Source organism: Aptenodytes patagonicus, chromosome Z (assembly GCF_965638725.1).
Source record: "Aptenodytes patagonicus chromosome Z, bAptPat1.pri.cur, whole genome shotgun sequence".
Lineage (NCBI taxonomy): Eukaryota > Metazoa > Chordata > Aves > Sphenisciformes > Spheniscidae > Aptenodytes > Aptenodytes patagonicus.
The window spans coordinates 44677011-44688185 of NC_134982.1; the positions used below are offsets into that span (position 1 = coordinate 44677011).

Genomic DNA, 11175 nt, shown 5'->3' on the forward strand with positions numbered 1-11175 from the left:
TACAAGACATTTCCAGATAAGCAGCCCTCACAAAAAGCTTACCCAACACCCCTCAAAGAACTTTAATTTGTAATTTAATCTTCTGTGCTAATTTGTTCACATCTGAATAACATAAAGAAAGGTGAAAATAATTCAGGCAATCCCCAATTAGATATTAGAGTCTTCTTAAACACTGTGCAATTTATCATTAGCCACAGAATACTATTATCATTATAAAAAGTTCAGTGAAACCTACCAAACTGATTAATTTCCTGAACCACTTTCCCCATACTAGAAAGTATATTTTATAACTAGGCTTGCTAACAACTAAAATAATCCTCAACACTTACAAACTTGAAATACTACTCCTGCTCTATGAAATAATGCTATAAACCTATTTCTATTCCAATTTCACTTAAGCATACTGTGATTATTGTTCCAAGTGAGAGAATTCAACATTGTTTCCATTTGTTTATATGAATCTTGACACAGCAACAGGGCAGGCTGTTTTTTTAAGTACCAAAAAAGTGCATCCCTAGGCCTTCTTTTAAAAGAGACAACCTCAGGAAATAACTGATTTTTAAACCTATTCAGATTTAAACTAGAGTTCAGTTAAGAATAAGCTCAATTTCAGCAAGCTCTAATCTACTCTTCCATTATCTCCAGCACTATGCCACAAACAGGTCACTGGTGGAGTTTCACAGGGGCCTTTAACTGCAATCTGTTTGATGAATATGTTCAGCAGTGCAGCCTGGAAAAGACAGCAAGTGGTGAGCAAGAAAGCTTGCTCCATAAGAGAATTCATTCAACGTAAAAACAATGGCTGAAGAACTGCAAGGAGACCTTACAAGTCTAAGTGGGCAATGAAAAGCATTGTATATAAACAAAATTTATGCACACTGGGAGTAGCCATCCCTAGCCTCAATGTAAAGTGATGGTTCCTGAGCTTACAATCATCATTCATGAGACAAGAACTCAAATGTGAAAGGTGACTCCAGCAGTTCAGCATTTCATGGCAGTCAGAAGAGAAATCTGATACTGGGAACTTTATTAAAGAAACAAAAAAAGAAAGAAAAATTAGTAGTTCTAGTCCCCTCATTTCAACAGGCTAAGTTAAAAATGAAAAAGGTTGAGGGAAAATCAAGGAAGATGATCAAAGCAAGCTACACAACTGTGCAGGCTGGGACTGCCCAACCTGAAAAAGAGTCAACACAGATTGGTTACAGCAGAGATATAAAATTTTGACTGCATTGAAAAAGCAGCTAGGCATCAACCACTTGTCTATTCTGAGAACTAGGGGCAATCAAATAAAGATAGTGGAAACCAGGTTGAAAGCAAACAAAGGTTGGTTTTTGTCCTGCACCTGGGACAACCTCCTCCCCACAACAGCACAGCCAGAAAGCAGTTTTGCAGAAGAGGGCACGGGTGTCTTGGAGGACAAGTTGAATACACATCAGCCCCACACCCATGTGTTTACGAAGGCTACGCCTCATACTAGGATGCAATAGTATGACTATAACCAGCTGGTTGATTAAAATAAATTGTTCCCCTTTTTGTTCCCCTTGTTTGGCAGGAAGGAAGATGTTGCCAAACTGGAGCAAGGCACTAAGTGACACCAGTAAGATGATCAGGGAATCGGATCACACAACATACCAGGAAGAAGTTAGATTTGTTAGTTTCAAGAAGAGGAGGATTAATGGGAGAGGAGATCTGATTGCTGACAAAGAGGTGATTATGGAGAAGACTAAGCCAGGCTCTTCTCAGAGGTGCACAGCAGAAGAGCAAAAGGCAGGCAATGGTCACAAGCACAGAAAGGCAAAGTCCCAGTTAGTGAAGGAACAAATTCTTCACAATGAGGGTCGGTCAAACACAAAGAGCGCTGCCCAGAGATGTCACAAAAGATTACCTCCACAAAATACTTAAGATGGAAATTTGATACTTGCAAAAGCACAGGTTGCAAGTTCGGGTTGAACATGGGACCAACCTGCAAGTACTTTAAAAGCCATGGCTTACGAGTAACCATAAGGACTGATCCATTAAACTAGCTGTTTTGACAAATACATGCTGAAGAATCGGGAATTCTCCCTGTCTGCTGTTGGTTTTCCCCTTTCTGAAAGGAACTATGTGAGCAACTACTATTGTTCAAATAGCTACATCCAAAGTCCAGCTAAGAGGTATGATGCAAAAGACAAAAATAGTAGTGTTTGACATAATTGCCATTAGATATCCCCAAATCTTACTTCAAGTGGAAAGATAACCTCATTAGTTTTACTCAAAGCTGTTATAATTTTTAAAATAACAGTACTGTGCAGTCTTCTGATAAGTGCCAGTTAACCTAAAATTGTTTTTAAAGGCTTTTACTGTATGACAATGGTGACCTACTATCAAACCTAGAAGATCCTATCTTCCATTTTGCACAGGAGGCACAATGCAATTTTACTGCTTTGCCACAAAACACGTAAGTGCTGGAGTAGGGTGGGAGGAAAGGCAATTCAAATGCTGAGTTTGATTTGATATAACTACTAGCAGAAGGAGGAAAAGCATTAAGCTTTTTTCCTGGAATCTGTTGTGACAGAAGGGGTACTGCACATTCACGAAGCATCTTCCTTCTTACTCTTCTCCCTGCCCCCCAAAATACCAAGACTTTCTTTTTGTCCACTTGAACCAATCCATAAAGTACATCAACTGACATTTGGCAACCTAAGTTCCAGCAATGCAAGGGAAGCTTAACAACGTAGCTGGTAGGAACGCATTTCCTCTCTCACTCCACCGTTCTGTGAGGAACCTAAACCTGGTAGACAAAGTCTACAATGTGAGATGATCAGGCAGTATTTAACACATGTACAGTGTTTACACTGTGACATACTTTCTGGTTAAGTTGTATGTGAAGTTGACACAATAGATGGTATCTGACAATATGGTTATCTAAAAGCCGCATGGAGATGTATTTCACACAGTGCCCTGAATCTGTCAGATAACTCCTAAACAATAATGCTGGTCTCAAGCTTGAATGTGGTTCAAAAGTTGAGAAGGTTGAGGTCATTACTCTAGTCTTTCCTCCCTGTTCAAACTGGCAACTCTAGTTGCGGTTGAAGTGGCTGCACTGGTGATAGAACTGTACTCATTTAGAAACCAAATATTTTTAGAATAAGTACAATTTTTTGAGTGAAAAATATTATGTCCCAATCAAACTTACCATTTTCTCTTTTAACTAAAAACAGGTTTTGCATGTCTTATGTGGCAGTGCCAACTGTAGAATGCTCTTGAAACACTCACTGCACACCACCAAAACCTGAAGGATTCATGAAGTTTTTCATTCCAATAATTAAAATGCAAGTAGGAAAAAAGAAAAAAATTAATTTATCTTTAAATCCCTTTCAACAGCACAGCCATCCTACTCAGGAACTGTAGAGAGCTAACTAAGCTCCTTAATTCTCTTCTATTTAACCCACTCCTGAAGACTGATGTTCTAATGAGATATCAGTAGCAGATTCTGTCCTTTGCGGTAGAGCATTAGAAATGACTCCACAAAACAGTCCAAGCTAAAACAGACATTTAACTCTTGTACAATTGGTTAACATAATGCAGTTTGGGAGTTTGTATACTTTTCTACAAGAGGCAAGCTACTGAATGACAGGTCTGCCTCCAGGCAGGTCACAGAGATCACAATAACCCACCCAAAGAGAGGGAAACCTAGCCGTCACCATTGGGATAGCAGAAACCCACAAACTGTAGTAGTTTATATAGTCTGTCAGTTGGTTTAGCAGTGATGAATTTGTCTTTCTTTGGCTGCCTGCCACTGAACAAAAGCTAATCTTGCACCTAAACAATCTAGGCATTAAACGCACAGGAAGCCTTATCTTCTGACTTATGACAGAAGATGACAAGAGAGAGCTGCTGAAAATAAAGAGGCGCTGCCCTAATAGCCGAGGGCAGCAACCCTTTAAGTACAGTGTGATTTTTAACACCCAACCAACTCTGCATCTTGGCACTAACAGTTGATGCATCTGCTTTGCCAGCCACGGATGTCACAGTGGGAAAAATCTGACTTGGACGGTATAACACAGAAGAGGAACTTAAGACCACACAAAACGTCCTTATTCATTCTGTCTTCTTGACACATATGAAAACGCTATCTGAATCAAGTGCATCTATCCTAAATGAATCGTCAGGTGCTTGTTTCTGTTTCAGGTATGCAAACCATAGACAGTAACTATTCACCTTAAAATAATTATCTCTGAAAACAGTATAAGAATCCACACACAACATCCTCTTAAGAATGAACCTTTGAAATTCTAAAAAAAAAATTAAAAAATAAAACCCCACACAGAAACAAGGCCAAAAAAAGCCCCCAAAAAACCCTCACAAACCAGCCACAAACATGCCAAAAGATTATTTCCTGACCACTGTTCAGCCAGCAGGTTGAAATGCAGCAGCAATACCTGCATTTAAGCACACAGTTATGCAATTAAACAATGCAAAGTGCCAAAGCTAAAGTTGTGAAGGAAGCCTTAAAAGATAAAGTTGTGAAGGAAGCCTTATCATGGGCATTTCTGGACTCAAATGCAACATACTCAAGTGGAAAGCTCTGCAGTACAGCTGTTTGTGTATGTAAAGTTCACCTCAATTAAGTCTGTTTATAGCAACATTCAAATCCTGACTAACTTCGTTTTAGTCAAATTGTAATAGATTACCAAATCAAATGAAGAGGGAACTGCAGATGCAACTGTATCAGTACAAGAAAGCAACCCTTTCACATGCAGGCAAACTGCAACTACTTCATTTTATCAATGTGACTCTACCTTAACAGTGATGTATGCACCACACTGCATAAAGAAACACTGCTGCAGTGTAATTTTTTGTTTCTCAATCAGCAGCCCAAGCAGTCTGAAGGGCTTCACACAGAGTGAGTGCAGCATCCACATAGGAGGCAGGCCTTAAAACATTAAAGCTTGTTCAGTGGAAAGTTTCCCCATCACTGCATTTTTCAGTAACAAAGATGTTGTCAGAAATGACAATTTTTCGTGTCCCCTGATGATGCCTTGCTAGCATTTGGTTATAAGCCATAAAGCAGGAATAATTTCAGCCTGTCAGGAGTCTAGCTAATGCCCAGTTTCCCCCTAGAGAGAATTCCTGTCAAACGTAATGAGAGCTCCAAAGGCCCTCTCTACAACATAATGAGCACTTAGGCCATGCTGGTGATCAGCCAGCAAAAAGCATCAATTTGAGCCTGGCTACACCCTTGGGGCTAGGCATCACCAGTTTTAATAAGAATTATGATTACTATCTGCCAAAAGCCTCCTCAGAACTTATCGTTAGCGGTGGAAATTCAGAAGAATGTCATTGGTAGATTACAGGAAACAAAAAACCTAAGACCACCTACATACTGAACTGTAAACACCACTTGGCATCCTCACTGCAGGCATCTAAGTCAAGAGCCTTTAACAAGAAGGTGCTACTTTTATTGGAAATTAGAATTACTTAACATGTAAAAGCATAGTATCCGAGACTCATATCCAGGGAAATGCATTTATGCCCTCAAAAGCTTATTCTTTTCTTAACAGCATACACAGAGCAAGCGTGCTCTACTTTCCCCGGCTAGAACCAACATAGGTATAATGCTCTGTCATAAATCTTAAAAGCTTCCAAAGTATCACTGCCTACTGAGTATGTAATTATGGTTACCATACATACAGAACATTAAACCCGTGCAATACACAGATGTTAAGGTCAAAGCGGAAACCTCAGTTCTGACACTCTTTAATCTTGTGGGCTTAATTGATTTTATCTAAAGTTAATTCCTAGTACATTTACTGAAGTCACACATTCTCTTCAAAGATTGTCTGAAAACAACATCCATTTTGCACCAAATGAGGCTTCTATACAGATGTTGGCTTCCTCACAGGTTACAGTGTGCCAAAAAGTTGTTTAGGAGAAGAAAAAAAAAAATCCAAGAAAGAAATGTCCAAATCACAAAGCCTGGAAAAAAGTCACCTCATAGAAAAACTGACATTCTTCTAAAACACAAGACACAAGAAGACTAATGCAGCTACAGTACAGAACCAAGTCAAACACTGCTCTAGTTGTTCCATCTACCTATTCAGTGCATTACTTAAAAAAAAAATGAGGTTGTCATAATATTTCTTCTTTTACCAGCATTTTGGATTCAAACAAGTGTACCTTTAAAAACCAAGAGAATACCTACCCAGCTTTGCAGACAGAACGTTATCATGGAATTACAATAACACGTTATCAAATATAATATTTTTAGGGGAAAAACAAAACAAAAAATCAAAGAGTTCAGAGTTACAAAAGCAAAATTCAGTTCTGCAATTCACTTGCTTAATGAAAGTCTTTGAATATACTGAAGATCCGAAGCCTGAACTAATCAATTTCTTCGCTGTGCCCTAGCCGGTCAGCCATGCTCTTTAATTTAATGAAACAAGAGTTTTAGATGAAATAGCACATACACATCACGAAAGAATTGTATTGTTGCACTTTGAAATGTGTCCAACTGTGCAACTTCATCTAATGATAATTTTTTTAAAGAGGCCATCGATTTCTGAAAGACTTATTGTACCAGCATCTTGAAAAAGTGTATGTCAGCATATCTACAGAATACTTACACCCTGCCATTAATGCTTTATTTGGCAGACAATGACTACTCAATTGAGGGTCCTCTGGGCTGAGCAATCATTTAGCTTTTCTTCTCTTATGAGGTCCTTAGTGTCTTGTTTCAGTTCAATACTCTTTTTATTCACCATTATAGTGGCCATAAGTGTGAATTTTATGGGAACTTGCAAACTCATAGTCATAACTAGAGCTTTCCAAGTCACTAATCTTTTCATACCTTAAAATGGCAAGGATTTGAGCAACTATCACTACATATGCTACACATGCATAAGACCAGTTCTACACATCAAAGGCTCTACCACCACCAAAAAAAACCCGTGTCAAGCACTGAATTATATTTTTGAAACCGCAGACACAAGACCTTTCCTATTTTTGCCAATGTCTTTCAGAACCAATACCAAGAAAGCCTTGTTGCTCAACCTAATCTATACCTCATTTGACAGCAGGTAGGCAAAGGTTTACTACTCACGGCTACAAATCAGCCTATTGATTCAGACACATGATAGAGTCATCCGAACATAAACAGAACAGCTACATTTAAATGCACTAGACAGACTGCAAATTTTGTGGTTTGGAAAACAAAATGCCTTACCTGTTTGTGCATTTCAATGTTTAATCCATACGACATTTCATAATACTGCAAATAAAGGAGCATACATTATTTTCTTATGCTGGCTCACATTGTATTAGGAGATAGTTACTGAAATAAAGAAAAAACAAATACACTTACCATCACATAGTGCCTCTGCATTTCTGTCTTTTCGCTTGCCAGTTTCTCACATTCCAATTTAAGGCTACAAAATAGATCACACTTTAATGTAACTGTTATGTCATTCGTTTTGACATCTACCCACTTTATTTGTATTTTGACAGAAGCAGCTAATTAAAAAAACCTCATAAACTAACAAGCAAACACAGAAAGACTTAACTCATACTTTAAATACAAAGACTGAACAAGAAATTTAAAAGGTATTTCATGGGTGCTGTATGAGACCCAAACTGTCTCCAGAACCCAGGCACATCCAATCTTCATGCTTTGACAAAGAGCTGCTATGAAGCGCTACAACTTTCAAGCTATAACAGGATCTGAATTTCTCCAGTTTACTACTTCTCAGTAGTAAAAGGTCTTTCTCTGTATAGGACATTTAGTAAATTACTGCCAAGTAACACCACCACTCACGTTTACAATTACAACTTGAGTATGTCTATAATTCTTAACCTTAAGTACGCTCTAGCTAATGTTATCTTGCCCACAGCTTGAAAATCAGTAACTGACTATCATTTACTAGCAAGTTTGTTTTTATTTTTGTTTTCATAAATGATGCACTTGCATATCTCATCACTAGCAACAGTATAATTCTGACTACTTTACTGAGGGCAAATGCCTCAACATTCCCTTTGTTCTCTGGCAAACTGTTTCTGGGTTGGTTTTTTGGTTTTGGTTTTTGTTTGTTTGGGGTTTTTTTGTATGACACTAGTAAGCATCCTAGGGAACACTGTGTAAGCCAGCAATTTTCACTTACAGCTGCAATACTGAATGTTTATAGTTTACACTGCATTTCTAAAGTAATTACTAAAGTAATAAATGGCTTAAACAAGTTAACAACTTTAGGTAAGGCTAAGACTACAGTATCATAGGTAAGAAAGAGAAAGCCTAATCAAAACCAAGCTATTTCTAACTGGGAAACCTGCAAAGCTTTTATTCCTAGCCAGATCTTGCAGGTGCACCTAAGTACAAAATTAAGGACGATTAATGCCCCTTAACACCAATTGCCCTGTGTATGCAAGAACCCATACCCTAAATCTCTGTGGGGACCTCAGCAGCAAGCACAAACACAACAAGAACGTCTGAAGGACAGCATAGCAATCAGAAACGCATGTCACGGCTTCAGTAGATTCACGTCAACTTTAGGTTAGTACTCCAGTACTTGCGTGCTTTAACAATCCTTCTTGGCTCTTCAAGCACCGCACATTGGCATTTTATTAATCTTTGCATTAACACCACACACAAATGAGCAAACATGAGAATTAGCCTCCTTCATGCTGTGCCACAGAATTAGCACCGGTCTTCTCTCGATATACTTAAAAAGTCCTCCACGTAAGGATCCCTAACAAATGTTATTTTTTTTAAATGCATAGAAGCGTCGAACCGCTCCAGCTTCGACTTCACCACCCTTTCGCAGGCGCCCGGGCAGCACACCGGCAGGAGGACCCGCGCAGGGCAGGGTTGCCTCCTCCTGAGCGCCCCGTCCTCCGGGCACCCCCCGCCACCGCTGGGGACCGGGGCTCCCCGCGCCACCCCTTACCAAACCGGCCGGCAAAGGCCGGCGGTGCCGGGGAGGCCGGGTCCCGCGGCGGGGCTCGGCCGCGACGCCGCACGCCACCGCCTGGACGCGGCCGTTCAGTGCAGCCCCCCCGCGCCCGGCCGGGGACGGGGCAACGACCCCCGGCCCCGAGGCGGCCCGCCGGCGCTCACCTGTGGTACTGCGCCTGGAGGAACTGGAACTCCTCCTTGATGCGGTCCAGCGACTCCGGGATGGTGAATTTGAAAGGCTGGCCCGCAGCCTGGTGCGGGGTCTGGCGCGGCGGCGGCCGGCACGGGAGAGAGAGGCACGTTCAGACACAGCGCGGCCGCCCCGCGGTAAGGGGGGGCGGCGCTGCCCGCCGCGGCCGGGCCGGAGGGATGGAGGGAAGCAGGGAGGGAGGCAAGGAGGGAGAGCCCGGCCCGGCCCGCCCCGCCCCAGGGGCGCTGCGCACTTGTTACCCACCTTCCCGTCCCTCATCTGCGAGGGGCGAGGCTAACCGCGCTCCGGGAGCCGCTCCGGCCCCGACCCACCCGCTCCTGCCGCCGCCGTCTACCCGAAAGCGGGGCGTGCCGGCTCCTCCCCGCCGACCCCCGCCGCGGGGGCACGGCCGGCCCCGGCCTGGCCGCCGCGCTCGGCGGGGAGGGGGACGCTGCCCGGCCCGGCGGCGACCCCCCGCCGTCATTGCCAAGGCAAGTAAGTTGCCCGCGAAACAAAAGGGGTCGGGGGAGGGGAGGGGGCGCGTCCCGTCCCCGGCCGCGCCGGCACGCAGGACGCGCCGCTCCTCCCAGGAGGGGACAAACTTGGGAGGGCGCCCGCCCCCCCTCAGCCGGGCGGGGGAGCCGGGGGTGCGCCCCGGCGGGGCAGCGCCGGCAGCGGGGCGCCGCCCGGACCGCCCAGCCCCCGCCCCGCTCCCCGGCCGGCCCCGCGCCCCCACCCCCGCGGAGCGGCGGCCCGGGCCGTACTTACGGGGTGCCGGCTCTGGGGGAACATGGCTCCGGCCGCGGCGGGGCTCCCTCGCAGCGCGGTTTTCGCGGCGAGCCCCCCGCCCTGCCCCGGCTTCACACCCGGGGCGCCGAGGGGGCAGGAGCGGCGACACCCGCCGGCCGGCCGCCTTCCCTCGGCCGCCGCGGACACGAGCGGGGCGAGGCGCCGCTCAGTGCCCCCGCCGCGGGGACATCCTCCGGCCGCGGCGCCCTTTGTTGCTGTTGTTCCGGGGAGGGCTGGGGGTGCCCGGGGGAGGCGGACGGGCCGCGCGCGGGACGGTCACCGCCGCTCCGCGCTCCTTCGGCGGCGCTCCGGCCGGCGGGCGGCGCCCACAGCGCCCGGGCGCGGCGGGATGGGACGGGACCCGACGGGGCGGGGAGGGGGTCCGCGGCCGCCCCGCCGTTCTCCGCCGCGGGAGTGAATAATCCCCCTCTCGGGCACGCAAGTTGCCGATGCAATTGTAAGGCCGGAAACCCCGGGCGGAGGCGACTCCTCTCCCCACTTCTGCCTCTTGCCAAGAGGGGAAAATCCAGCCGGAGGAAGCGGGACGCGGTGTCAGCGGCGGGACCGTCGCAAGCCGGGGGGGCGAGAGAAAGTCTCCAGGGAGGGTCGCGCTGCTCCCGGGCGACGGCGGAGGGGACAGGTCATCGGCAAGACACGGAGCGATGAACGAGGGAGGAAGGCGGGAGGAGGAGGAGGAAGGGGGCGGGGGGGGGCTCTGCACAGCCGGCCCCGATCGGAGCTGCTCCAGTAGCACATGCACGAAACGCAGGAGGGCAGAGGAGGGGGAACCACACACGCAGCAGAGACTCTTCCGTTAGTTGCAGAGAGGTCCCTAGGACAAAAGAAAAACAAAACCCCTCAAAATGCCCGCTGGCCCGACCGGCCAAACCGCCCGCCCCGTCGGGAGCGGGGGGAGGGGGGGAGAGAAAAAGGAAAAAAATAAATAAGTAAAAGCGTCCGTATCGGGGCTAAATCAGACGGGAAGCTCCTTCGTGCAACGGCGCCGCTGCAGCCTCCTCCGGGCGGGCGCGCATCGGGGAGCTGCGCGTCTCACCAGAGCCGCCCGAGCGCGGTACATCGCGGCGGCATCAGCAGCAGCAGCATCCTCATCCTCCCCCTCCTCCGCGCTGCCCCACCGCTCCTCGCCGACCCGGGATAAAGTTCGCCCCGGCTGACAAATCCGGACCCGAGCGGCCGGAAACGCCACCGGCCTCCTTCCCCCCTCCCCTCCGCGCCGGCCGAGGGAAAGGGGAAGCTCGGGCGGCCCCGC

The 11175-nt window shown here is 46.4% G+C and overlaps 1 protein-coding gene across 4 annotated transcripts in view; it reads right to left on the bottom strand.

Moving 5' to 3' along the window:
* The window catches only part of LOC143173118 (transducin-like enhancer protein 1), an 80752-nt gene extending 70566 nt beyond the window's left edge, over positions 1-10186 (bottom strand). For all 4 annotated transcript variants that reach the window (XM_076363182.1, XM_076363181.1, XM_076363180.1 and 1 more), the window contains exons 1-4: positions 9885-10186; positions 9089-9189; positions 7343-7406; positions 7205-7249 (exon numbers count right to left, since the gene is read on the bottom strand). In XM_076363182.1, coding sequence (XP_076219297.1) covers positions 7205-7249; positions 7343-7406; positions 9089-9189; positions 9885-9908 — 234 coding nt within the window. In that variant the 5' untranslated portion in view covers positions 9909-10186. The remainder of the gene's footprint in view (positions 1-7204; positions 7250-7342; positions 7407-9088; positions 9190-9884) is intronic.
* Positions 10187-11175: the final 989 nt, after the last annotated feature.